At 36.2% G+C, this 27,600-nt stretch overlaps 4 protein-coding genes across 6 annotated transcripts; 2 read left to right on the forward strand and 2 right to left on the reverse strand.

Moving 5' to 3' along the window:
- Nucleotides 1-884: 884 nt before the first annotated feature.
- On the reverse strand, nt 885-5,081 carry tmem151bb (transmembrane protein 151Bb). The gene is made up of 2 exons (XM_055173261.2): nt 4,428-5,081; nt 885-3,528 (listed from the first exon to the last, which is right to left on the reverse strand). The coding sequence occupies exons 1-2, from the start codon at nt 4,509-4,511 to the stop codon at nt 2,146-2,148; spliced, it is 1,467 nt and encodes a 488-aa protein (XP_055029236.1). The 5' UTR covers nt 4,512-5,081; the 3' UTR covers nt 885-2,145.
- A 3,404-nt stretch (nt 5,082-8,485) lies between these two features.
- napba (N-ethylmaleimide-sensitive factor attachment protein, beta a) lies at nt 8,486-14,456 on the reverse strand. Its single transcript, XM_055172783.2, has 11 exons — nt 14,237-14,456; nt 13,856-13,935; nt 13,408-13,524; nt 13,208-13,254; nt 13,039-13,116; nt 12,878-12,933; nt 12,653-12,737; nt 11,226-11,330; nt 11,084-11,152; nt 10,920-10,970; nt 8,486-9,511 (listed from the first exon to the last, which is right to left on the reverse strand). Exons 1-11 carry the CDS (start codon nt 14,332-14,334, stop codon nt 9,410-9,412), a joined length of 888 nt encoding a protein of 295 aa, XP_055028758.2. The 5' UTR covers nt 14,335-14,456; the 3' UTR covers nt 8,486-9,409.
- Nucleotides 14,457-15,310: 854 nt separating this feature from the next.
- Nucleotides 15,311-22,647, forward strand: mcm8 (minichromosome maintenance 8 homologous recombination repair factor). 3 transcript variants are annotated; one of them, XM_055172784.2, is made up of 19 exons: nt 15,311-15,357; nt 15,596-15,876; nt 15,962-16,060; nt 16,147-16,229; nt 16,639-16,788; nt 16,940-17,043; nt 17,122-17,320; nt 17,466-17,551; nt 17,684-17,832; nt 18,322-18,520; nt 18,676-18,706; nt 20,133-20,273; nt 20,387-20,528; nt 20,743-20,938; nt 21,193-21,412; nt 21,570-21,779; nt 21,881-21,957; nt 22,045-22,234; nt 22,315-22,647. In XM_055172784.2, the coding sequence occupies exons 2-19, from the start codon at nt 15,624-15,626 to the stop codon at nt 22,405-22,407; spliced, it is 2,622 nt and encodes an 873-aa protein (XP_055028759.2). In that variant the 5' UTR covers nt 15,311-15,357; nt 15,596-15,623; the 3' UTR covers nt 22,408-22,647. The 3 variants fall into 3 exon arrangements, with proteins under 3 accessions (XP_055028759.2, XP_055028760.2, XP_073725971.1); XM_055172785.2 differs by lacking the exon at nt 15,311-15,357 and having other exon boundaries at nt 15,414-15,702; nt 15,760-15,876; XM_073869870.1 differs by lacking the exon at nt 15,311-15,357 and having other exon boundaries at nt 15,414-15,876.
- Nucleotides 22,648-23,656: 1,009 nt separating this feature from the next.
- On the forward strand, nt 23,657-26,980 carry crls1 (cardiolipin synthase 1). The gene is made up of 7 exons (XM_055173020.2): nt 23,657-24,307; nt 24,581-24,718; nt 24,848-24,977; nt 25,789-25,874; nt 26,123-26,191; nt 26,459-26,550; nt 26,635-26,980. Exons 1-7 carry the CDS (start codon nt 23,849-23,851, stop codon nt 26,723-26,725), a joined length of 1,065 nt encoding a protein of 354 aa, XP_055028995.2. The 5' UTR covers nt 23,657-23,848; the 3' UTR covers nt 26,726-26,980.
- The last annotated feature ends 620 nt before the right edge of the window (nt 26,981-27,600 follow it).

A 27,600-nucleotide genomic window follows, 5' to 3' on the forward strand; every position in this document is an offset into this window, starting at 1 on the left:
ACTGTTAACAGCTCTATAAAGATGTCAAACCCGCAATCGGTCCATCATGCAAGTCGAGTGCTGTGTCATGTATGATTTAATAGATTATCACTGGGATTGGCAATATGAATGTGAAAATAAAAACAAGATGTTGGAGTTTTTTAAAGTAGTGAAAATATTGAATGTGTTTTTTATCAATTAATTTTAGTAGTTGAAGGCAAATATAAAGTGTTAAAGCTTCATAGTCAGGGTACCTTTTAAAGGGGACATACCATGAAAATCTGACTTTTTTCATGTTTAAATGCTATAATTGGGTCCTCAGTGCTTCTATCAACCTAGAAAATGTGTAAAAGATCAACCCAGTAACTTAGTTTTGGTAAACCGTTGTCTGCAAGCATGTGAAAAAACAGATAGTTGATTTTTGGCTCCCCTGTGATGTCAGAAGGGGATCTTATTATAATAATACCGCCCCTTAATCTGCACTATCCAACCACAGCGCTGACATTTAGTGCAAAGATCAGCTCATTCGCATTTTAAAGGACACACCCAAAATAGCACATTTTTGCACACCTACAAACTAGTGATAATTTTAACATGTTATATTAAATTATCTAGATGGTATTTTGATCTTAAACTTTAGAGACGTACTCTGGGGACACCAAAGATTTATTTTACATCTTTAAAAAGTCTTCTGAAATGTCCCCTTTAGGGTTTAAAAGAATGCTCCTTTATTTTATGTCTTGAGGTTTACTGCCATCTAGTGCTTTGTCCATGTCAATACACTTTTAACTACACAGGGTTAACCCTCTCTCTCTCTCTCTCTCTCTCTCTCTCTCTCTCTCTCTCTCTCTCTCTCTCTCTCTCTCTCTCTCTCTCTCTCTCTCTCTCTCTCTCTCTCTCTCATAAAATGTGTAGTCCGTTCTGCGAATCAACAAGCAGTTTATTTGGTAAGTTTACATCCATTTATTGTAACAATGTCTGATTTAATGTGTGCTACATGAATGCAGCACAGTGGTGGCCTTTTACTCATTTCTGATATGGTGATCTTGGCAGTATAAAAGCGAAATGATGCAATGTGGATAAATACATTGCTCAAAAAATTGTATTTGGAATGCTCAAGACAGTTTTTAAGGGTCTTTCCAGCATATAATCAATAATTGAGCCATCATAAAGTATGCACCATATAATTTATGCAAATCATATGAAATCATTTATAGTTGCATAAAGAAAATGTATAGATTTATTCTCCTGTATGTTGCACCATATAAACTGCATTAGTTGTATGTAAAGAGTTTATAGCAGTTAGCCACTAAATCCCTATAACATTCACTAATTGTTAACTCAGTTCATGCACACGCATGACTCCTCCTCCCTAAATAATTCAGTTCTCTGTTGAATAGTTTGTACAGTTCATTGCAAACATAAAGGAAAGCTTCAACAGTCGTACATTCCATTATTAAGTGAAGGCTATATACATTTTAGGCATAACATACCGGAGGTTCATTGTTGCATAGCCTGAAATTTGTCATATATTTTTAAAATAGTGTGAGATACTTATTGTTGTGGACATCGCCATTACAGACATAAATCTGTTTAACAGTATATTGTTCAGCCTTATGCAGTTAAATCACATTATAAGTAGAAACAGCCCATAATACTTTTCTTTTTAAGTGTTTGTATATGAATGTAAAGCAATTTGCAGACCATACAGTCCACAGTGGTCCGATGAAATCCAATGATTTTCACAAGAGAATAATTAGCACATTCATTAACAGATGTTGTGACTTGATTGCAAAAATGACCAATAAAAAGTTGCTTACTGCATATTTCTTTCTGCATATCTATAGAGAGAAATATCAGGTTTTTGCTTGGTTGATGTAATCCTTTGCTCTTTAAAGCTAACAAACAATAAGCGCCCACAAGTGTCTGACTCTCCTGCGTGGCCACTGTCTGAACATCATAATCCCAATGCTTTGTGTTCATTATTGCTATAATTCTGCATTGGAGTTGTTTCTAAATCCATTAATGATAACAGACAGTGAAGAGGATATGAAGATTAATGCTTCCTGAGTAACAGGATATGTCTTCCATTTCAGAAGTTTATCTCAACCAATCCGTGGCAATCTTTAGGCGACATGTGCGTCCAACTCCAAAACCAGAGGCCCATCATAAAGACGTCTCCACGCAAGAACTGTTCCTGTGGAAGGAGCGATGGTTTGGGCAGCTCTCGCTGCAGTGCACGATAAGAACCGGAAAGTAAAGAGCATCTTGGTATGGCGGCGGGTCCTCCTCATCTGCAACGATTCGTCCGGACAGGCATCGCGTGTTCTCGCTGGGGCTCTCGGGTTCATCCAGGCTTCCGCTCCTCCAGAAACAACTGCGACGTGAGCCGTACAGCCTGCCCAGAGAGAAGCGGCTGCCGCTGAAGGGGATGCGTGGACTGCCGTTGCAGATGCTCATGGCGCTGCGGGAGAAAACGGATGAACTGCTGATCGCACGGTGACAGCGTTCGCAGTTCTGCCTGACACCTCCCGAGCGCTGAGCGAGGTCCATCAGACCCGCCTCGGAGTAACTGGGCACCAGCTGCTGGTTGGAACGAATGTGCCACTCCAGTTCGGTGCTGTCTATGGTGTTGACCCTGGGGATGCGTCTGCAGTAGGGTCTCTCGTCGCACGGCGTCACCGGGACGTAGTCCGCACCGAAGAGCTTCTCCACGCGGAAGTGGACGTAAGCCGTGCGGTACTCGGTCAGCACCCGTAAGGGCCACGACAGGGTCAGGAAGGCGGCTGTCCAGAAGACGTAGTTGGAGACGTACCAGGGGTGGTGGTCCGGGTCTGAAAAGGAAATCATGTACTCCCTGAAGTCCACGTTTTTCAGGTGCATCCCTTCCCGGGCTTCCATGTAGTCGTCCAGTCCTTCGTTATCGGTGAAGAACCTCGCCCGTTGGGTCAAATAGGAATTTTCGGACTCCACGTTGGCAAAGCTAAAGCACTTGGTGAACCTCAGCTTGGTGATGGCTGACCTTTCCAGACCCAGTAGCTGCTTGGAGACGTCCTTAACTCCACAGTGGCCGTAGTCGAATTCCGCCTCGGCCACGTGCGTGTTCACCCTCTCGTGATAAACTTGCGTGGTGGTGTAGGCATCTCCGTTGCGATAGCGAGTAACCTGCCGTGTCCGCCGCACGTAGTGGTAGCTGATGGCCTTCCACCAGATGCAAGGTTTGGCTTGTTGCATCCTCTGGACCCTTTCGTAAATTCCCTCCACGTGCACCTTGTACTGAAGCTCGTTTCTGGCGTGGCAGTGCCAGCATTCCACCAGGTACACGATGTAAAGCATGACGAGGAAGGCCAGCGGAATGTAGATGTAGCCGTCGGAGCAGGGACTGTCATAGTAGGTCACGGGCGTCATGATGGTCGAGCGGGTGACCCTGGAGACGTGGCACCAGACCATGGCCCCGATGCAGCCGTACATGAGCATGGAAAGCAGCAGGCATTTCCAGAATGCCTCTCTGCACATGGACTTACTCAATGATTGCTTGACGGGTGTCTGCTGCACATGAACCGCAGAAGAGAACAAATTTAAAATCCAATAAAGTACACTTACTAAAGACTAAGTGTACTAAAAAAAGATAATGCAATGCATGCTGCTGCTACTATGTAAAACAATGTGGAGTACTAAATGCATTCTCATTATATTTTTAAATGATACTATGGGACATAATAATAGATTCAATTCTTAAAAATAAGTAATAGATAAACAAAATATAGTAAAAAAAATAATCACTACTGAAAAAACATTTTTAGTTCCTCAGGCAAAGGTTCTTAGAAGACTTATTTTTATCTTTTAAAGAACCTTTTTTCACTACAACCTTTTTCCTTTCATGCAATAGGCTTATGGTTGTAACATAGTATTGTGTACCACCTTAATTTTAAAGATTATGGTGATACTGATATATAAGTAGCAGGGTGGTCAGTTATAATATAATGCTGATATAACCAATATTATAATAATGCAAAGTAAAATTGCCTTTAGTTCTTATTGCACAAAAATAGCATGAGCACTTACAATATATGCATGTGAATGTTCAACATTTCTTGATAAATATGTTTGTAGATTTTTATACCACCATGTGTGTGTACTTTAAATAACATTAAAATTGTAAAATTAAGGATATTTGACTTCCACATATGCATAAATACATTCTGTAATCATTTGATTTCTAAAGCTTTCTAGTATTCTAGAAAAATGAAGATGTGGACCAATTTATATTTATGTGTTCTTATTGACGAATTGTCTTTGATGTCGTTTTGGCCATCTGATCTTTGATAATAAAGCCTAATCTTACAGCACATGCTTCAGTGTTACGCGTTCACGGTCACGTTTACGCACGGTTGGATTTCTTTTAATCTTTGTCGTTAGAAAATGAGATGAGATGTTTTTGTGAATACCTCCTCTCTGGGACTGTCTGTGTCCTCGCACACGGTTGTGGTGCTGGTGTCGCTGGCGGTCGCCGCGGATGCTGGAGGGGACATGGCCGCAACAATAACGGGTGTGGATCCCCACCGATAATAAAGACAGCAATGCGTCCAGCCTCTTCACATCACCTCCCTTTAGATCTGTCCATTACCTCATGCATTTTACAACCTCATAATCCTGTTTACAAACGCCGTCTATTTGATTAAGCAATTTGCGCACCATTCGCGTCCTGCGGATGCCTGTGAAACATCTAAAGACAATAACATAAATGCATGCATTAAAAACCTGAGGCGTACGCCTTTAAGCCTTTGATTAGCCGCCATACCTACTGCGCCAAATAAGATGCGCTTTTGACGCCATTGAAGAAATAACAATGCGCTTTGTTTCCTGTGCGTCTTTGGCGCGTATTTACAGTCCTTTATGTTAAATTAAAGGGATGATACTGTGGTTCCTGCAGGGGAGACTCTGAGGGGTGCTGATGATGCTGAGGGGTGTGGATGATGCTGCGGTACCCGCTGAATGTTGGTCTGTGAGCAGACAGCAGATGTCGACAATTGAACATTTTTGGGTATTATTCAGACCAAATTAATTTGAACAAATAATAGTTGTGTTTTAAATCTAAAAGTACAATTCACTACATTGCACTGATAAAAATGATTCATTGAATTTAATCATTTTTTTAAGGTAAGTGGTTGCAATCAATTTATTTAAGCTACATTTAAACAAAAGTTTTATATTTTATTTTACTTTACTAATCTTTATTGTTTAAAGGCAGAATAGGCAGGAATTATCTAAAAAAACTTTTTTACAAATTTGTTTAAACTGACTTTATATATCAATACATAAGTAAAATGTAAGTACTCTGAAAAAGAGAGTATAAAAATCGAGTGTCTGTAGACCTCTCATGACTGTTTTAAACACAGCTAACTTTTCCATTCACTCCACCCCCTCCCTTCTGGGTTTCTTCTTAAGCCACGCCCCCAAAACACATGAACGCGCGAATTACCCCAGACAAGCGGAGAGGAAGGAGCGCGGTGCATGTAATAACATCAAGTCACAATCACATGTCATTATATAGGAATATAAACAGATGGCTTTTATAAACGGATGGCTTTTAGTACTCACTCAGCCAGTGTTTTGCATGGAAGAGTTTCTGTGATGAAAGCATTGTTGACTCTGACGAGGACTACACTCCGCAGACAACACCGCTACCGCATCATCGACTCGAGGAAAAGCCACGCGATATTTCCTCTCGTTTGATTGCTTCATTTATTCCTTTTTTGCCTTCGCTGACTGGATATGCAGGTACTGTAAGATGTGAATGCAGTTTCTGTGAGTTGTGAGTGCTATTTCTCTGCTGTACTATTGCTCTTCCTATTGCCATGTGCACGTTCAAATCAATCGGGTGTGCGCATGTCTGGGCAGATCCCATAGCAACGGGTGGAGCCATGGTCGCGAGAGAGAGTGATATTTGAGCAAGCTAATCATGTGTTTCGTCCCGGATGGAAATAATGAACTGTGTTTGACACGGTCGTGAGAGGTCTACGGACACTCGAGTTTTGTGCTCTCTTTTTTAGAGTACTTACATTTTGATTATGCATTTGTATGTGGGGACAGTTTGGACAAACTTTTGGGAAGGTTTTTTGGATGGTTCCTGCCTACCCTGCCTTTAAATGTAGCTTAAATAAATTGACGCAACCACTTACCTTAAAAAAAATATTAAATTCAATGAATCATTTTTTTCAGTGTGGTCAAGTTTAATAATCTCATAATTATAAAAAAACAATACCTTATTAATTAATCAATTAATACAGAAGTTAGATTAAATTAAATTGTATTCAATATTTTTTTCTGGTTATAATTATAATTTTTTTTATGTGATTTATGGATGAATGGTTCCATTAAGAAACTTTCACATTTTCTGTTAAAAGGGTTCCCTAATCTATAATCTAAAAGGGTACTTTAATTTATAAAATAAGAAACTTTGACTGAATGTTTTTTTAAGAAACCAAAAATGGGTCATATGGCACCATAAATCTTTTGTGCACCTTTATTGTTAAGAGTTTGGTAATTATACTTTTAACAAACATCATTTAAAATGAATCAAAACTTTTCATAAAAGTTGTCTTTGTGTTTTGACAAATTTAAATAAACTTTTTTGATCTACTTTAAAAGTTGACTAGTATACTTATACAGTTATTCTTGTAACCAGTGTTGTTTCAAAGCATTAAAGTATAAAAGGAATAATTTTACTTAAAATTACAAAGAAAATATGTTTTATTTGAACTTAAATATTTCTTGAGAGATTTTTTTTGTTGATTTGAAGTAAAATTATCCAAGTTGGAATTACTTAAAAAGCGTGATAAAAAATATTGCATATATATTTTAAGTACATCATTTTTAGAGTGTACACTGTTAAAAGACATGGTCAAAGTACCCCTGCTGTCAGTGGGGCAGTACTCTTCCAGGTCACCCATTGGCTAAAATGATTAAAAATAAATAAATAAATTATATTCCAAAAGATTCCTATACATTTTAAAATGTTACTTAGTAAGATACTTTGCTACCATTTATTATTTACCAACAACCTAAAAATTAAAGGCAGGGTGCATGATCTCTGAAAGCCAATGTTGACATTTGAAATCACCTAAACAAACACGCCCCTACACCAATAAAATCTGGACCTTCTTTTGATAGACCCGCCCCACACATACGCAACCCAGGCAATGATGTCGGTAGTAGACACGCCCCTTACTGCTGATTGGCTACAGGTTTGTTTTGGTAGTCGGTCTGACTCCCTTTTCCAAAGTGTTTTTCAAAAATCATGGACCCAGGCTTTTGATGAACCACCCCATGCATCTTACAAAAGTATGCATTAAATAAACGCATTATCTACAAAATCATAAACTTATAAGACAACACTTTCTCAAATGTTTCATACTATTTAAAACAACATCTGCACGGCAAATCACCAGTGGTGTTTATATGAGTACCACCAGACCTGGTACCCATATAGGCTACACCAGCAGTGTACATTTAACACAAATTTTGCTGTGTGGTGTGTAATGACCTCTCATCAACTGCACAAGTTTTCAGTGTTTAATTTACGCAGAATTTAATCACTGCTGTCTGAAAAATTTTGCTGTAAAAGAGTTTGAATCACTTTTTTAAAATCATGTCTGAAACAAGCCAATGCAAAGCTTTTAAAACTCTCAATGCCAGACACCATGAAATGTGCAAAAAATTAGAAATAATGATAATCTTGTTTACTTAGTAAACCATACTGTGATTTGGGACTCTGGACAACAAAACATACGGGTGCATGTTTGAAATTGAAATTCATAGTCATCTTAAAGCTGAGTAAATAAGCTTTCCATTGATGTTTGGTTTGTGGGTATTTGGCCAGTCTAAGGATGCAAAAAAATCGAATTATTGTGTAAATTGTCTTTTAAGTTGTGCAAAGGAAGTCGTTAGCAACACATATTACTATGATTACTAATGATAAATTCATTTTTATATATTTATATATTTTTTATAAATTTACAAAATATCTTTACTTAATATCCGATTTTTGGCACAAATAAATAGATAATTTTGCCCCATACGATGGATTGTTGGCTATTGCAACACATATACAGGGTCACATTTATTAACTGTGTAAAAGATTTGTAATGGATGTGTTTTGTTTTTTAAGTTATGCTGCTGACTAAATTTCTTTGGTTATTGTCGAGTATTGTTGTAGTGCTTTGGTTTACTTTAAGAGTAGCATGTTTTGTGTCCATGTCAAGGACTGATCTGTCATGTAATGTGTTCATGTACACAGAAGATGTCTTTAATAGTTCATGAATAAGATGGTGAGCTGTGAAATGTGTAAGGATTCAATGAAAGAGTATTTTAAAAGTGAACACCCGAGCACCGAGGAGCAGGCCAGTGGCCTCTATTGTTTTTACTGTGTTTATTCAGTTAATTTACTGCAAACTTTTAATTTAGCAAGTCATCTAGTTTCCGTGTGCAAACACAAGACATGGTGTAGATGATAATTTATTTATTTCTCATTGAATTAAATAGAACATTGATGAATTTTTTGCCATTTTAAACTTCCATTTGTGATTCTCAGACAGTCATACGACATATGAAATGCTTTGATACTGTAAATCAGACACCATAGATGACTTAAACAATAAACTCTTACATTAGTCTCCAAAAATCTTTTTTATGTTTCAATATATGTATGAAACAACACTGTATCTTAGCACAGAATTTTAAGTTCTATAAAAGAATCATCATTAGAGAATCAAAGCTTTCTGTGATTTGAGATGATAATAGCAGATCACTTTAACACCATTAGTGAGTAATAAACATGAGTGAAAAAGCAAAATGTCTGACTGATTCACCAACTAAAGCAAATATTCAGACTGAACTGACACGTATGTATTGACAATACAAGTAAAGATGCATTTTCGAGACCAATGGCACAAAAAATGTTTAAAAACCAATAAAAAGCAGCGTGTTTCCCATCTAAACAGACATTTGATAAGCTCTGAAATAAAGTGCACTCACAATATCCTGATATTAAACACCACACTAACACACTTACAACATTTATCGTGCATGACAACATTTAGGCGAACAACAGAGAGATCTGCAGACTCTTCATGCCACGCACAGGTATAAACAAAGGTGTACAATAAAGTTTTCGTTTTGGTGAAGTAAAGGGACAAAGAAATGTCTTTTTTATACCTTGTGACCCAGTGAGCTAACAATATATCAACATCATAGATTTTCTAAATGCCTTAAACCTGCAATGTAAATTACCTGTGAACATTTCTGAACAAACTGGTATCAGGTTGATATTTGAGCTACGGTAACGTCACACCGGATTGTCACACACATACAGTACGGTAAGAAATGAAACTGAATAAGATGCCACATAAGATGATTTCTCTGAGACACATCACTTTAGGTCTCCGGCATCACCCTGAATGGTCTTCTTGATACGCAGCAGCATCGTGGTCTGCCATTGGTCTAGACGAGAGATCGAATCAAACTCCTTCACCTGAAGGAGAATAAAACATATGAGCGACATAATGAAACTCTAAAGTAAAATGCACAGTGAACTCACAAAAGTGTTCGGATGCTTACGTCACACAGAAAAGTCTGCATTTAGGTATGAACATATCATCATAGGTGACCTTGTAAAGTAACCACAGGTGTAGATTATTAGATTTAATGACTCTTAGGGGGGCGTGTACACCAAAGCATTTAAACTTGGCTAAAAATGCCAAGTGGATGCCAACTGTGGGCGCTTGCCAGAGTTTTATCAGCTGAGCACTTTGGTTGAACGATGCGCAGGTTCGTTGTTTTGATATTTGTCCCGCCCCTCCACAACTGTGATTGGATGGCCGAGTGAGAAGTGACATTGACGAGCTGAGTATAACACCCAGAGTTGAACATTTTCAAAAAAATACCCAGCTGCTGGTTTTTTAACTATTTACCCGCCATTGACGAGTTATCTCGTCAATTAAGAAAAAACTCTTCCTTGCCAATGACGAGTTTTTATAAATGAAACCTACCCATTTTTAATAGATAATTAAAAAAGAAAATGAATATGAATTGTTTTTTTTTTTGTTTTTTTTTTAAAGCAAAGGGTATGTTCTGTCATTTTAATATATTGTATGTTTATATATTTACAGATCTTACACTCTTACACTTTTGCCAATTTTACTTAATCCTTTCATGTTGTGATTACTTAAAAAAAAATCCATTTAACATTGTAAACTTAATTTAATCTAGTTCATTTAACAAAAAAGTGTGTTTTGTCAGCTTTACTTAAAAATTATTTGTTCAACCAACATAACATTGTTGCATAAAAGTAACAGATTAATAAAACCAATACAGACTTGCATCTCATTGGCTGAGGATTTTGCAGTGTAATTGTTGTTATGGCAGAACTGTTGTTCCCTCTTGCAGAAGTGTAGCACCAGACAGGTACGTGAGTAATAAATGACCAAGTATAAGTAAATGAACTTGTTCTGATACTGTATATTTTAGAACAAAACAAACAAACAAACAAACAAATTATTTAAAATGTAACATTAAATGTCAAATATGTTTGTGATATGTTTGATAAACTGTGATTAAAATTAGGTCTATGAGTTGTATTGAGCATCTGCACTCTTGATTGATTTAGTGTTATGGACTTATTAAATCCTAATTAAATGTGGTGGAGTTCATAAAATGCCATTATTCAATTTTTTGTCATCATTAATTAAAGTTTTCATGTTCATTGCACTCAATTGTTGTTTGTTGCCTATTCTAAGGTTTGTTAAGTTTACTTAAACTTCTTTTGTAAAATTAACAAAAATATTGTTTGTTGAGATTACTTAAACAAATTGTGTGGAACCTGTTGACATAATATTTTTTAATTAAAACCAACATTTCATTTTTTTGACTTTTGAACTTACTGCCTCAGTAAATGCCTCACAGTTCTGCTCCTCATAAGCCTCCAGAAGTTTCTGTAGCAGGAAGAAGAAAGAAAACAATCAGAGCTAAACTAAAAACAGCAACTCCATCTTCACCTCATACCGATATTTCAGGCATTATTACTGTTTACTGCGTCAGCGCTTACTTTCAACAGCTTACATTCTCTTGAGTCAGAGAACGCAGGAAACATTCCTTCATATTTCTCAATGGCAAGCTGAAAGACAGCAAACATCAGATCATGTGCATCACAGATGAGCTGGAGGAGAAATAAAATAAAATCTACTGACCTTAGCATTTAATTCATCCACTATAAAGTGACACAGAGCTGCTTTCCAGAAATACTCTTTAGCGTTGTATTTCAGCAGAGGATTATCCATCGTGCTGCCTGCTACCTGAATAAAGACAGACCGGACACAGCATATTTGTTGTCATCTGTAATCTGTAATGTAAGCTTTATGTCAGGCACCTGCCCCATTACCCCTGGATGGCCAAAGTGCCCTTTCGTCAAGGCATTTTTTGTTATTAAAGGCCTCCCTAATCTGACTATTAGTACAATTAATAAATAATAATTTAGCCATAAATAAAAAATCACTTTTACCGGACAGGTAGGATATCTTTGAGTCAGCATTTAGGCATTAAGTGAAGGGGTTTGCTTGTTTCTTATTATCATTTTACAAGAAATACATGAAGAGAGCATGCACAGCTTTTCTTTATATTATTGTGTGTAACGTTAACTAGAACTTTAGATGCAAGTAACGTTAATTTAAATTAATACACACAGCATACATTAAACGCATGATGCATGCATGTTCACCCGCTTTGTTCTTGCTGTTTTGGGGAGAAAAAATTCACAAGCTTCAAGGGGCCTGGGGTTTCATTTATAAAACTGTGCGTAGGATCCTTACTAAAAGCCTACATCTGCCCAAAAGCCAAAAATGGCATATGCCAAAAAATATTTAGCCTTATAAAACGAAGCAATGTTCCCTTCATAAATCGTAAATCACATGCAAGTGTGCGTACATGAATCATCCTCAGATCCCACCCTTCAAGCCCCTCCCATTAAATTTGTTTTTTATAGATCACAACCACAACGTTTTGTGTATACGTACGCTTTATAAATAAGACCCCTGGTCTTTTTGTTATTTGACTAAACTAAAAACTATTTATGCTTTGAATTACTATTATAGCAGTTTAAAGTTCCATAGAAATATTTTTTACAACACTGGTAAACAGGCTCATACTGATTTTCTAATCCTCTGAATTATCCTCATAATTGTTGTTTTATTTTTTCAAATAATTAACAAAAGATTAAATTCAGAACAATATCAGAATAAAATTATATTTGAAATATGACAAAAAATGTAACCGCAATAGTCTGAAAACATAATAATATCTTATAGTCAGAATGCAATATATGATATCATTATCACTGCACACACATGTCTGTATAGACTTTTTTGTATAACTCTATTTGCGAGGAAAATAAAGAAAAATATTTAATTGACATGGTATTTTCTTTATTTACATCCATATTATTGTGTTGTGTCAGCAAGTTATGTTTCATGTGCCTTTTTATACTTTGAGCACCTGCCCAAAGGTCTCTGCACGGCCCTACATCATGTTTATTCTTATCAACTTAATGATGTGCTCAAATTTGATTCATACAATATACAGTAATCATCTTATGTAGTTACAGTAAGAGGCTGTAAGTTACCTGTTCAAAGATCTCAATGGCTTTGGGGTACAGCTCCAGCTGGGCGCTGTATGAGCCCACCTTCAGCAGACATTTATTGGCGGAGCTAAATGTGACAACAGAACATTTTAATTTAATATCGATTCTTTTGATAACCCACGAGATGGAGGAAGGAAATCAAGGACGATTATAAATATTTAATGAACTTTAGATTACATAAGATGTTAATGACTGAGAAATGCAAACCTGTTTGACTCCTCTCCTTTGTAATAATCTGCGGCCTGCTCGTAATGGGCAATTGCCTAAAACAAGATCACAAAGTTCATGCTGGTTCCACTGCCATTCAGCATTCTTTGAAAATGATATGCTTTGTATTATATATAAAGAGATATAAAGGCAAACTGCACCTTTTCAATATCCACAAGCTCAGATTCATAAATCTCTGCTATGGTCATGTGATGCTTTGCGGCGATCGTGAACCTTCCCTGTCAATTAAACAAAACAAATGAGAACAAATCAGTATAATAGACCCGTACAGCATGTAGCACAATACATCTCAATCTCGTATATTCTTACCATGTCTGTGTAAATATCGATGGCTGCGTTTAAACAGTTGATAGCCTCTGTGCGATACAAAATATCACAGTGAATCAAATGAAATGATTATGAAGAAAAAACTCATTCATTTTATCCAACCTTTGGGAAATTAGCTTGTTTATTAAAACATAAAAATAGCTCTCGCCATCTTTGTGTTATTGTGCAAACATCGCTCCCACCTTGAGGATCTGCCTTCTTGTAAGCATTTCCTGCATCAACAAAGCTGGTGGCCGAGTCCAGTTTGTTCTGCATCTGCATGTGAAGTCTTGCGGCCTGGCAAAACGCATTTCCTGCGGCTATAACAGCAAAAACATTCAAAATAAAGATGATAATTAGCTAGTGAATGGACAACAGTTATTGTACTTGAATAAGGCCACTTAAAATACTTGAATTACACCACAGTTAAGATATATATAATAACAAATGTACGAATATATAATCAGACAATATGTCATGTGCAATATATCTATGCATGCATATTGCATAAGTTAAAATGTGTCCTAGATTCATAATTTAGACAAACATGTAAAAATCCAACAGCAGCACCAATATTAGCTCACATGCTACTGTACATTATAAGGCATGCATCTTGTTTTAAATGTAAGTGTGATTTATTGTTATTCATACCACTCCAGTTTTTAGCCATCTTGAACATGTTGGCAGCTCTTGCATACATTTCACATGCATCTTCTACTTTATGATTACCCCTGTAAAATATGGCAACATTTCCTTCATTATGATTGTAATGAGCATTTCATCATGACGATGCATAACCGATTCATTGAAATGAGTCATTAATGCGTAACGCAAAATGAAAATATTTGACATTGAACAGTCATACTGAGGTTTAATAAAGTATCTCATAAAATCGTTTAATATATATGCCCACATAATAAAGTATTTAGATGAAAGGAGCACATTAATAACGCAATGCAATATAGGATTGGATGTATTTGAATGTCAAATCGTGACCAGCATCATGTCAATGGCGGCTATATGCTGTCTCACCTGAACATCCCTCCGAGAAATGAACCAGATGATTTGACTTTTTTATCCGCCTCCGCCATCAGCTGCATGGCTTCCTTCTCTTTGCCGGAGTTATCCATGATGTGATGTGTGATATGCGGGTAGATCTGCTGTTAGGCCCGGGGTTTGTTGATAGAGAGGCTATGTAGCGCAGGATCATGAAAGATGCTCTCTCTCCTCCTTCAGTGATGCAGATGATGATGCTGCGCGAGTGCACGTCAGAGGAAACCGCGGAGCCTTCTGGCGAAAAGACGAACTGCAGTTGAAGCTGCACCAGTCGTAAATCACTGAAAAGCTGAATTCAAATATCTATAAACATTTATTAATACAATTATAAATAAATGTATGGATACATAAATTTCGTAGAATTTTAAATACATTTATTTGTACAGCTTTCCGAACTATGCATTTCGCTTCCGGAAAGCCTGCTTTTTTCCGCATTTTTTTTGTTATCATTATGCCAGTAACAATTGACATTTGAGAACATGGTATTATACAATGAATAAGAACAAACATTCTGTTATGAGGGATTTACAATAAATAATAATAATAATAAATAAAGTAAAAAAAAACATACATACACATAAAATAATTAATAATTTTTTTACTCAAGTAGGGGGTAAGAGAGTTAATCTAAAGATTTTATCTCAAATTACAGGTGATTCAAAACCTTATTTAAAATCTGGTAAGATTTAACTGCTTTTTTGTTTTGCTTTAATTTACACAGGGATTCAGTTAAACTAATGTCTGCATTTAATTTAAACTAATTTTAAATTCTGCATTAACATACAATTACAATAAGGCAAACATATATTGTAAGTTAAGATTCTCAACAAACAAAGCACATTTAAAAAAAAAAAAATAACTAAAAGACAAATAAAAAATAAAATGAAAATAAATAAATAAACTCAGTCCTTCAACAGGTTAAGTAATCTAATTTCACTTTTCAGTTATACTTTTTTTTTAAGATTTGCAGTAAATCCAATTTTTTTTCGACGAACTTTAATCTAACGCACCACCTAGAGCAGACCGGAAGTGTCGTCACTTTAGCGCCAAACTTGACTGGCTGGCCGCGTCACTGAATAAGGAAGTAAACAGTAACTGTAAGTACGTCAGATTATTTTTGTTCAATTATCTTTATTTAATAAGATGTATGATATAATGCGTTTCAGTTATTGTTTTTGATGTCATGTTCTTTCTGTTTAAGTTACGTTGAGCCTATAAAACACCAGTTTAATAGTACAGAGATCAGATTATTTGCGTTCAGTTCAGTTTAACGATAATTATCAGACGATGTTTATTAGCCAACATACCATTATAACGCACAGACATGTGTTGCAGTCATTATAGATTGATGAAACGTTAAAGGATGAGCAGCCAGACTGTTCCTGGAGGCTCGTGGAGAGGAGGAGGAAGAGGGTGGAGAGGAGGAAGAGGAGATGGCTCAGGTGCTGGATCAAGAGGAGGAGGGTGGAGAGGAGGAGGAGGAAGAGGAGATGGCTCAGGTGCTGGAGGAGGATGGAGAGGTAGAGGATATAATGCTGGTCAGTATAGAGGATGGAGAGGTCGGTCATGGAGCAGAGGAGGAAGAGGAAACTATGACAGCAACAATACACAACACAGTGAGTTATTCATTGTATGTAAAGATAAATAATAGTAATCGATTACTGATTTGAATGTATTGTGTGTTTGTGTGTTTTGTCATAGGGTCAGGAATAACTCCACATGTCAGTCAAGCACGGATCACACAATCGACTCTTGATATCACATGTCCATATAAAGGCTGGAGACTTTATTTCTCTGAAGGTTTTGTTCAATTATGTACAATGAACTCATCTGACAGCCTAACTTGCATAATTGTATTAAATGGTTGATTTTGTTTTCTTTTACAGGTTTTGTTCAAAGTTCACCTTATGTTGAGAAGATAAAGGTGTTTGAACAGTACTTCACATCACAAATTGATCTTTATGATAAGGTGATAATGCAGAATTTTTAATTTGTATGTAAGGGAAATGTATGCTTTTATGACTTTCAGATTATCTCCATGCATATCGTTTTATATCAACTTAAAGGGATAGTTCACCCAAATATGAAAATTCTGTCATAATTTTCTCATCCTCATGTTGTTCTAAAGATATTTTAATAAATGATGGTAAGCACACAGCTGATGGTTACCATTAAATGCCATTTGTATTTGTTTTCCTACTATGGAAATTAACTGTGTGCTTACCATCATTTATTAAAATATCTTCTTTTGTGTTCATCAGAATGAGGATAAGAAAATAATGACAGAATTTTCATTTTTTTAGGTGAACTATCGCTTTAATGTCCCTTTTTTATGTAGTAAGTAGCCATGTAATAAAACTGGATTTTCATGTCATCAGGATGAAATCGAAAGGAAAGGCAGCATTTTGGTGGACTGTAAAGACCTTCTCTCAAACAAGCAGATATCACAGACTTTGCCTGATCTTGCTAAAGATCTTAAAGAAATGCCAGAAAAGATCCTGGACTGTTTGGGTTTAGCAATTCATCAGGTCTGTGCATATATTGTGTGTATGCTTAAAAATGTGTGTTTCTCTGTAGAGCACATCTCATCAAATAGATTCATTCATAACTTCAACTAAGTATTTCAGTGTAACACTTTTGTAAATCAGCTGTAGATGAATCAAAAATGTCTTTTTTCAGGTTTTAACTGTTGATCTTGAGAGACACGCAGCAGAGCTCCAGGGTCAGGAGGAGCTGCCCGCGGGTCTAAGACCCATAATCAACATCCCTCATATCAGCGCCAGGTCAGACTGTTTATTAAAGTAACTTGAACAGTATAACATAGAAATAGATGTTATAATAACTTGCTGTTTTTGTTTTAGGCTGTATAATGTTGAGCCGCTGACTCCTTTAAAAAGTCTGAGAGCAAATTTATACGGCAAGTTTGTTGCGATCAGAGGTACCGTGGTACGAGTGAGTAACATCAAACCGCTGTGTATTAAGTTGGCCTTCACCTGTAACACCTGTGGAGACACACAAAACGTGACACTGCCTGATGGGAAATACTCTGCACCTATTAAAGTACAGTGTGAATTACTTGTTACTCATTTACCAATGACTTTTAGTTTAGTTTAACTCCATGCCAGCAATCCAAGAATTAAAAAAATAAACGCACTGCATGTAAAAAAGTATTTGACATTCATTATTAATTTTATATTTGTTCCAGTGTTTACAAGCCGAATGTCGTGGCCGAACGTTCACACCAAACAGAAGTTCGCCTTTGACCCTCACTGTCGACTGGCAGACAGTCAAGTAAGTGTTCAGATGTGTCAGTGAGGATTTGCATTAGCAAAGCAGATTGTCACATTTATTATTTTACTACACAACGTACTGTATGTGAGATGTTTAATATACAGTGACATCTATTGGGTGTTTTCTGCACAGAGTTCAGGAGTTGATATCAGATGACCAGCGTGAGTCCGGTCGAATCCCGCGGACCGTCGAATGCGAACTCACGCAGGATTTGGTGGACAGCTGTGTGCCTGGAGACATGGTCACCATCACAGGCGTTATTAAAGTGTCCAGTGATGACGGTATGAGACATTGTCACGGCAGAGCTCTAAGACACAAATACATGAGGTCACGGTAAAAAATATGGTAGGAAACTGATATTATATTATTCATGAAAACAAAACAGTGGATGGTTGCCTCCTAACTCATTTATGATGTATTAAATAAGAACCAAACAACATGAATTTGACAATTTGGTGAAGTTCAGCCTATTTTTACAGCTGTACTGAAGCTTATGTCATTGTTATGTAAAAACAGGACATCCCTTGGTAACTTTCTGTCAGAATTAACTTGTAGATGGTACTCATTTTCTCTAAGAAAATGGGAGAAAAATCACTGTGCAGTAAACATATATTTGATAAACTCCGATTATCAAATTTATCATTTATATATTATAAGACCGTAAAATATAGTAACTGTATTGTAAAAGCAATGTAACTCAACTGACCTCACTGATTATTTATAATGTCATGAAGTAAATCAGAAATCTCATACTGTGTTTTCTTTTTTAGGAAGTGGAAGAAATAAAAAGGACAAGTGTATGTTCCTGCTGTACATTCAGGCAAATTCTGTGAGTAACTCGAAGGGTCAGAAAAGCAAAGCGTCCTCTGAAAGCGAAGGTCAGGGACCGTCAGTGGAGTTCTCCATCAAAGATCTCTACGCCATCCAGGAGATTCAAGCTCAAGAGGATCTCTTCAAACTCATTGTGAAGTGAGGAACTACAGTATTACTCTACTTTACTGTACTTTTACTATGTTCATGACATGAGATTAACATGAGAGTTATACAGCAACAGTGACTGTCAGTGGCTTTGCATTACTGTGCATTGCATTTCATATTTGTAACATATTTCTTATGACTTTCAGCTCACTTTGTCCTGCTATTTACGGCCATGTGGTGAGTGTCCAAACGTTGTATTATATCATTACTGATGTAATTTTTGTCATCTGTGTCCTGATGGTTACATCAATACGTTTTATTTAGTCACATGCGTTTTAAACCTACACTGCAAAAAATGATTTTCAAGAAAAAAAACAGTATTTTTGTCTTGTTTTCAGTAAAAATATATCAAAAAATTCTTAAATTAAGATGCTTTTCTTGATGAGCAAAACAACCCAAGGAAATAAGTCTAGTCTTTAGACCAAAACTATCAAATTGAAGTGATTTTGTGCATAAAACAAGCAAAAAAATCTGCCAATGGGTTAAGCAAAAATCTTGACATTTATCTTAAACACTAAATAAAAAAAATTTGCTTACCCCATTGGCAGATTTTTTGCTTGTTTTATGCACAAAATCACTTACATTTGATATTTTTGATCTAAAAACTAGACTTAGATATTTTTACTGAAAACAGGACAAAAATACTAAGAATTCTTTTTCTTCAAAATCATTTTTTGCAGTGTACTGTTTTGTACAATACAGAAAATACATCGTTTTACAAATTTCCACAGGACAAAGAACCTCAGAAATCATAGATTGTTAAAATTAGTAGGGACATATGAACTAATTTGAGATAAGAAAATAGCACATTGTGTACATGATATCTGTTTGGGATATTAGCCTGTTGGCTAATCACTAATTTATTTTGTTGTAAGCATGTTTATTCAGTTTGTATAAAACATAAGTGTATGTCCCATGTATTTTCGCTGTTATGACATGAACATTGATTTAATGTTATTGACTTGATAACAAGCTATTTGAGTGATAGTTGGCTGTCCAAGTATTGTTAGAGGTTAAACCCTATATGAACCCCTAAAGTTGTGTACAAATGTTATTTAGTTAGAAATGAATCCTGCTTCTGTTGATTCGGTCTATGTGCTTACCAGAGAAAGGTATAAAATAGATATATGTACTTAGTTATAGGGCTACGTTAGTGTTTTAAAGAAAAGTAAGGCCAATAGCAAAACAGATTGTGGTGCTCTTATTTCAAAATGAGTTTATATGACCCTTCTCATTTCAACAATCCATGATTTCTGAGGTTCTTTGTCCTCTGAAAAAAGGTAAAATGATGTATTTTCTGTGTTTTGATGGCTGAATGAGCAGCATCCTGATACAAAACAGTAGGTATAAAGCGCACACCCTGGATGTCTATCCCTCACAGCCTCGTTTTGGATTCAACATGACGGCGGACTGAATAAGATGTATAACAATGATGATTTCTGAATGATCTGTTTTTCTTGCTTAATTTCAGTAAATGTTTTGTAAGAACTGCGTACATAAGTCTACACATATTAAATATTACATTAAATCAGTATTTCTAAGTGCAAGAACATTCATGATCTTTATAACTTGACTTCTCTCTTTCTCTCTTGTTTCTGATTAGCTTGTTAAAGCAGGATTAGCTCTGGCTTTGTTTGGAGGATGTCAGAAATATGTTGACGATAAGAATCGTATCCCAATAAGAGGAGACCCTCATATACTTATCGTTGGGGACCCTGGACTCGGCAAAAGTCAGATGTTACAGGTACATGATCACATCATATATCTCTTATGGTCTGAAATCCTCCTGTTAGGAGATGTTTGTAGATGTTTACTAATGATCCAAATGTGTATTTATGTTTTGGTTTGGCTCTTCAGGCTGTGTGTAACGTGGCCCCGCGAGGTGTGTATGTTTGTGGAAACACAACCACCACATCAGGTCTGACTGTATCTCTGTCACGGGACAGCGGCTCTGGAGATTACGCTCTGGAGGCCGGAGCTCTGGTGTTAGGAGATCAAGGTATTAAAACTTCACTGGCATCACCAGTGCAAAAGGTCATAGGTACACACATACTGAGAAAATCATGTATACCTTGTAATGCACTGTGATTCAAGTGTACATTTTATCTCGGATGAAACTTTGTTAAAAAAGATACCTATGGCAAAATTGGCAACATCCACTCAAAACCAAAAACATTGTTTTGTGGACTGATTTAATATTAATTCTGTGTCAGGTATCTGTTGTATCGATGAGTTTGATAAGATGGGCAGTCAGCATCAGGCTCTGTTGGAGGCTATGGAGCAGCAGAGCATCAGTTTGGCTAAAGCTGGGATTGTCTGCACTCTTCCTGCTCGAACCTCCATCCTCGCAGCGGCCAATCCTGTGGGAGGACATTATAATAAAGCCAAAACTGTGTCTGAGAACCTGAAGTAAGTGTGTGTCTAAAAATGTTACACAGTCTTTGTTAGACATTTATTATAGAAGATATGGCTGTTTTGCACTGTGAATAACAATATTGATTTTACTATGGTAAAATGCACACGCCAGGGGGTTGTTTAATAATAAATAAACAATAATTTGTGATGTCATATTGTATAGATCGTAAGCTATATTAACGGTGGTCTCTTTATGCTTGATGTACAACGTACTGATTCAACATTATGTATTTCTTGCGTCGCTCTAGAATGGGAAGTCCGCTGCTGTCCAGGTTTGATCTTGTCTTTATCTTGTTGGACACTCCTAATGAAGATCACGATCACCTTCTGTCCGAACACGTGATGGCCATGCGTGCAGGAAAGACGGGAGCGGTTAGCAGCGCTGCGGTCACACGCTGCAACACGCAAGAGTCCAGCATCTCCATCCTGGAGGTGTCTGTGGAGAAACCTCTCGCTGACAGACTTAAAGTATTTACGTCTTCTGCAGTTCATTTATTTTCTGAAGCAATTTAGAAATATTGTTATTGTTGTACTTCATATGGTTTTAATGATGTTTTAACATAAATGTCATACATTAAACTGTACAGCACTGTATTGTATGTCACAGCATTATTTTTATTCACAGTTGCATCCTGGAGAGAATTTTGATGCCATTCCACATCAGCTCCTGAGGAAGTTTGTGGGTTACGCCCGACATTACGTTCACCCCACGCTCTCCACAGAAGCTGCGAAGGTCCTGCAGGACTTTTATCTGGAGCTGCGCAAACAGAACCAGACAGCCGACAGCACGCCCATCACAACCCGCCAACTAGAGTCTCTCATCCGTCTGACAGAGGTCTCTCATAATGTCCTCTACATTACTCTTCTTTAAATATTTATAACATGATAATGTTTAATATATCTTTCAAGCTGTGTTGTTTATTTGACCCTCTGCAGGCCAGAGCTCGTCTTGAGCTCAGAGAGAAAGCTACACAAAGTGATGCAGAGGATGTCGTTGAGATCATGAAACACAGGTGTCTCCTAAAAACAGCACTTTATCTTATGTACAATAACATGTTAATATCTTTGTTTAATGCTTTACTTTTCTCTTCTGTGTTCAGCCTAATCGACACATATTCTGATGAATTTGGCCGTCTGGATTTTGACCGTTCTCAGCTCGGGTCTGGAATGAGTAACCGCTCCAAAGTCAAGAAATTCATTACAGCGTTAAACAAGCTTGCTGAACGCACACACAAAACCATGTTTGAGGTCCAGGAGCTTCGACAACTCGCCAAAGATCTACAAATACAGGTAAACACAATCTTTTACTCTACTTTACATTATCGTACATGTAAATTTACACCATGATTTTTCTTTCGTTGTTTCCTCAGGTTGTGGATTTTGAGGGATTTATCAGTGCTCTCAATGAGCAGGGTTACCTTCTAAAGAAAGGTCACAGGACCTATCAGCTTCAGACTATATGATTTACACATATACGTGATTATACTCTGTTTACTGTTTTGTGTTTTACATAAAAAATATATATTTATAGCCTTGTTTAATTTGTATGTTAATGCGAATGTTTCAATATTTCAGTGTTATTAACTGTACAATGTTTGTACATCATTGTTCATGTAAATAAATATACAGAATTCTCACAATTTTAATATTAGATAAACTTTTAATTAAGACTGTATGTCTGGTTATTAAAACAGAATGGTTTAGTTGTATTGTGTCATTTATTTTCATGTAGCTTAAAGGGGACATATCATAAAAATCTGACTTTTTCCATGTTTAAGTGTTATAATTGGGTTCCCAGTGCTTCTGTCAACTTGATAGAAAAACCCAGTAATTTAGTTTTGGTAAACCATTCTCTGCAAGCATGTAAAAAAAACTCATTGAAATTTGGTTCCTCTGTGATGTCAGAAGGGGATCTTATTATAATAATACTGGCCCTTAAGCTGCACTATCCAACCACGACACTTCCATTTAGTGCAAAGATCAGCTAATTTGCATTTTAAAGGACACACCCAAAAAACGACACATTTTTGCTCACACCTACAAAGTGGCAATTTTAACACTTTATAATAAATTATCTATATGATATTTTGAGCTGAAACTTCACATACGTAATCTGGGGACAACAAAGATTTATTTTACATCTCTCTGAGCAGATGATGTAATGGGCAGTGCTCCGACATGTGGTGCTTTCGCACTTTCGGTGACCCAAGTTCGATTCCCGGCTCGTGGTCATTTGCCGATCCCATATCCCAATCTTCTCCCTGTACTTTCCTGCCCTCTCCTCATTCACTGTTTAATAAAGGCACAAAAAAATTTAGCCTATATATATATATTTATCTTAAAAAAAAGTCTTGTGAAATGTCCCCTTAAATTGGTGAAGAATTGTGCAGTGCAGAGGTCATATGTTTGAATGAGAATGCACATACTATATATCTTACTGTAAATCTGTACACATCTATATATTTATACACATATAAAATAGTGTTTAGATTACTTAGGAAAAATCTATTAAAGAAAACGTTGAAGATTTATATAAAATTCCTGAATAAAAAAAAATCACGAATTTATTATAATTTGGCATAAGTAATTATTATTTTTGGTAATATTATGCAATGAGCAATAAATTAAATAATTACTGTAATTTAATAATTACAAGTAATTAAATTAACATTAAAAGATTTTTCTGAAGCGCTTTGATTTCCGCACCGCCCATTTTACGACAGCTGTCGTAAACACGCAGGCGTGGCGCGGATTACGGCAGGACAAAAATAACATGTGGGACGCGTTTAAATCTTTAAAATAATAACAAAATGAACGAGTTAATATCTGAAAACATGCACGAATCGACAAATGCTGCTCAGTTAAAGGAATCGATGACGAGTGTGATTGAGTAAAACAGCTGACATGTTTTGGGCCGCTTGTACTAACAACTTGTTGGGCTGTGCTAGAGGGCACGCACACAGACTGACTGTCAGCACTGCTGTCAGGTACCACTTTAATAAAATACCTCCAAACAAACAGCTGAGAAACACTAAAACAGAGCTAAGATGGCTGAAGACCAGGACCATTTACACATGTGGACCTTCATCAACACATCTGGACCTTCACAGAGGAATACATCAACAATCTGAACTTCTAACATCTATATGTCGATCAAAACTATATAACCATCACTACAATCTTCCCGTGTTAAGGTCTGGGCTTACTCCAAGTGTTTCAAATGCGTTTTGTACAAAAGCATCTAAAAATGATGTTTTGGGAGAAAAATCTTCAACACGGGATCCAAGGGAAACTGAGGAAGATGATGGAGTCTCACCTTCATCACCTCCAACTAATGAGGGACATTTTCAGTTTACAGAGCTGGTGAGTGAATCAGTCTGTTTAACTAATGCTTTACATGTATAAACTATAAACATTGTCTGACACACCTGCTCAGTCTTTATACTACAGATGAGCTTGAATTCAATTGTTTTCAAAACAGATAAACACCTATTTAATATTTTTTATTTATTTAATATTTTCTCCCTCCCCCAGTTAAACATAATAACAACCAGTCATTTTATGTACTTGTCAAAAATTTGTGTCAATGCATTTCATCAATGCACTTGCACATGTTTTTGTGATTTTTATTGACAGTATGAGAATCCATGGACGATCCCAAATTATCTTTGCATTGCCCGGATTCTGTTGTCTCCAGTCCTGGGATATTTAATCATGGAGAAGTGTTTTCATGCCTCTCTTGGACTTTTTGTGCTGGCTGGAGCAACAGATTTGGTAAGCAAAAGTAAAGAAAAGTGATTTATAATAGCATGATCTGATCTTATGATGGCAACGTCTGGTTACTCTCTTGATGTTTTTCCTGGTTTTAAAAATGTTTTTATTGATCTATGGTTTTTATTTCAGTTGGACGGCTACATCGCACGTAAATGGCCCAGTCAGAAATCGGCTCTGGGCAGCGCTTTGGATCCATTGGCTGATAAGATTCTCATCAGTGTGCTGTATGTTAGTTTAACGTATGCACATCTCATACCAGGTGAAATCATTCGCATATTTCATAAAAATGTCACAATTTAGCTGAGACTTTTACACAGCTTACAGTACATACATGATTTTTAAAGAAATTTCACTGAATTATGCTGTTTTATATACAGAAAGAAATGTTTTTATACAGTGATATTCTGATATAAATTGTTTGATATAAGTATATCCTGATGTATTTTTATGTTTATTTGAATTCAAATAAAAATATATACACTACCAGTCAAAAGTTTTATTTATATATTTTTCCACAATACAGAAAAATAACAATCACCAAATATATAGTCCAAATAATGGCGTAACACACATGTAACTGTGGGAAGGACATTCTAACTTAAAGAATCCAAAATAAATCAAAACTGTTATATTTTATTATCATCTGAAGTGCAGTCACCCTTTGCCTAGAAATTACAAAACTGACTCATGTCAAGAAGTTTCACTTTAGGATGAATTTTAAAGAGTATCGAAGGAGCTCACATTTAATCTGGGCTCTTATTTCCTTTAATATTCAGTCTTAAGTAATCTATTTAAAAAATAAAATGTTCTTTTTGTAATAACAGAACTTATTTGGCACCGCTATATTTTTGTCTACAAAAGTAATTTCATGCATTTAACCATACACCTTCAGATGAAAAGATGTTTAAGATCGTAGTTAACATTTCAGTCAAGTGTTTAAAAACTTTCGACTGGTGTGTATATTTTTAATCAATATATTATTTTCTTTCTTTGGGTTGACATGTTTGTGATGTTTTATGGTGTTTCAGCTTTGAATGACTCTTTAACATCTCTTCTCGTCTCATTTAAAGCTCCGCTGACAGCATTGATTATATGCAGAGATGTTGGGCTCATTGCTGCTGTTTTCTACGTGCGCTATAAAACTGTTCCTGCACCAGTAAGTGTAAACAGCTTTTATAGATTTGAACAGATTTGTGGGATAAATTGTAAATGGTAACAGTTTAAAAATGTGCTTCATAAAAGTGCATTGTGAAATCAAGAGTCAGATTAGTATTTCATCGATGTGTCATGTGGGTATAAATGGTTTTCCTCTGACACAGAAATGAGCAATAAAATGTGACATGTAAGATGTTACCTGCAGTTGTTATATCATTTTTGTGTCTGTGTGTTTTTGTGTAAAATCAGGTGACACTTAGTAAATTCTTCAATCCGTGCTACAGGACAGCTCAGTTAAAACCAACGCTTATCAGCAAGGTGAGGTCTTTATCTTTTACTACTTTCATATTTCTTACTTTAGAAAACTCTGTTCATAAATGTTTTATCTTTAGTAATGTTTGAGTTTGTGCATTACCCAATCTTAAAGGGCTCACATCTTTATTTCTTTTATTCATGAATGCGTTTCAGCTTTAACTATGAATCTGTAACAATATAATTCAGCTTTTATAATATAATAAAGCTGTTTTATAGAAAGTGCAGATTATGAGCAGTTAATATTAATATGAATATGGTCTTAATTTACAGATCAACACAGGGGTTCAGTTATTTCTGGTGGCTGCGTCTCTGGCTGCACCTGTGTTTCATTACACAGACAGTGTTTTACTGCAGTCACTGTGGTAAGAGTTTATATCTCTCTCCATTTATCACGATTACATCAGCACCGTTCAAAATAAACCAAACGCTCTTAAATTTGTTTACAGGTACATTACTGCACTGACCACCGTGGTATCCGGTTACAGCTATTATCATTATGGTAAAAAGACTGTTGAAGTGCTGAACAACATTAAATAGTTTTACAGTCTTCTGTAGGACTGGGATTTGAACTTTGGGAAGTCTGGGAATCACTCTCTGTTGATACTGGAAATTGATGCCATGAGACAATGAAGTCTGTATAAAGAGAGAAATTATTTTGATTACGTTATTAAATAATGTGATGTCACTTCTGATCGGTTTATGCTATTCAACTTCACAAGAAGTGTTATTTTAAATCACTTTTAATAAACCCCGGATCGATTTTCAGAATAAAAATAAACATCAAAGACACAATTTTTGTGTTTTTATGTGTTTTTAACACATCATTTGTTCAGAAAGATAAACGAAGCGTATTATTAACCGAAATAATTCATACAGGTTTACCAAAATGTTTATACTGTAGTCTATATTGTAGAGAGCGAGTGTGTATTTTGCATTCGTATGGTGAACATGAGTGATGTGTAAAGGGTGTAAGGGAGTAGTGACCCAACACCTCGCTCACCCTGTACACATAATGACTTTCCGTCTGCTTTTTTAACCGACAGTCACACTCATTGTTCCAATATGTCAAAGATTATGGAGGTCCCCCAGCTAAGCCCCTCCCCTCAGCCAAGCTCCTCCCCATCATTATAGGGTCTCCATGTTTTCACAAAGTAAGAAGTGATCCTAGTTTCAATAAAAAAAAACCCAGTAACCCGTACTCAAACCCTATCCATTTTACCTCTCAAATTAGTGTGAATAGTTTGACATAATTTTTTTTAAAGCACCTAAATATAATATCTAAAGATTCTTGCCGTCAACAAGGTAAAAATAATTCACACGAAAAGACATTGACTCGTCTGTCAATTCCTTTAGAAAACAGCGTGAGGCGCACTTGAGAGTTTACATTTATTTCAGACAGAAATCTTTTGGAT

The sequence above is a fragment of the Misgurnus anguillicaudatus genome, chromosome 7 (genome assembly GCF_027580225.2).
Source record: "Misgurnus anguillicaudatus chromosome 7, ASM2758022v2, whole genome shotgun sequence".
NCBI classification, from domain to species: Eukaryota; Metazoa; Chordata; class Actinopteri; order Cypriniformes; family Cobitidae; genus Misgurnus; species Misgurnus anguillicaudatus.

Excerpts from the sequence above, each read along its gene's own strand:
- crls1 (XM_055173020.2), top strand. The coding sequence starts at position 23,849 with ATGTTTTGGGCCGCTTGTACTAACAACTTGTTGGGCTGTGCTAGAGGG. Across the intron at positions 24,308-24,580 it reads ATTTTCAGTTTACAGAGCTG|TATGAGAATCCATGGACGAT; the intron begins GTGAGTGAATCA and ends TTTTATTGACAG. Across the intron at positions 25,875-26,122 it reads ATAAAACTGTTCCTGCACCA|GTGACACTTAGTAAATTCTT; the intron begins GTAAGTGTAAAC and ends GTGTAAAATCAG.
- napba (XM_055172783.2), bottom strand. The coding sequence starts at position 14,334 with ATGGATAACTCCGGCAAAGAGAAGGAAGCCATGCAGCTGATGGCGGAG. Across the intron at positions 13,117-13,207 it reads TCGATATTTACACAGACATG|GGAAGGTTCACGATCGCCGC; the intron begins GTAAGAATATAC and ends TTTAATTGACAG. Across the intron at positions 10,971-11,083 it reads GAGAATGTAAGCTGTTGAAA|AAACTTCTGGAGGCTTATGA; the intron begins GTAAGCGCTGAC and ends TTCCTGCTACAG.
- mcm8 (XM_055172784.2), top strand. The coding sequence starts at position 15,624 with ATGAGCAGCCAGACTGTTCCTGGAGGCTCGTGGAGAGGAGGAGGAAGA. Across the intron at positions 17,552-17,683 it reads GTCGACTGGCAGACAGTCAA|AGTTCAGGAGTTGATATCAG; the intron begins GTAAGTGTTCAG and ends TTTTCTGCACAG. Across the intron at positions 20,274-20,386 it reads GCAAAAGTCAGATGTTACAG|GCTGTGTGTAACGTGGCCCC; the intron begins GTACATGATCAC and ends TTGGCTCTTCAG.
- tmem151bb (XM_055173261.2), bottom strand. The coding sequence starts at position 4,511 with ATGTCCCCTCCAGCATCCGCGGCGACCGCCAGCGACACCAGCACCACA. Across the intron at positions 3,529-4,427 it reads CAGACAGTCCCAGAGAGGAG|CAGACACCCGTCAAGCAATC; the intron begins GTATTCACAAAA and ends GTTCATGTGCAG.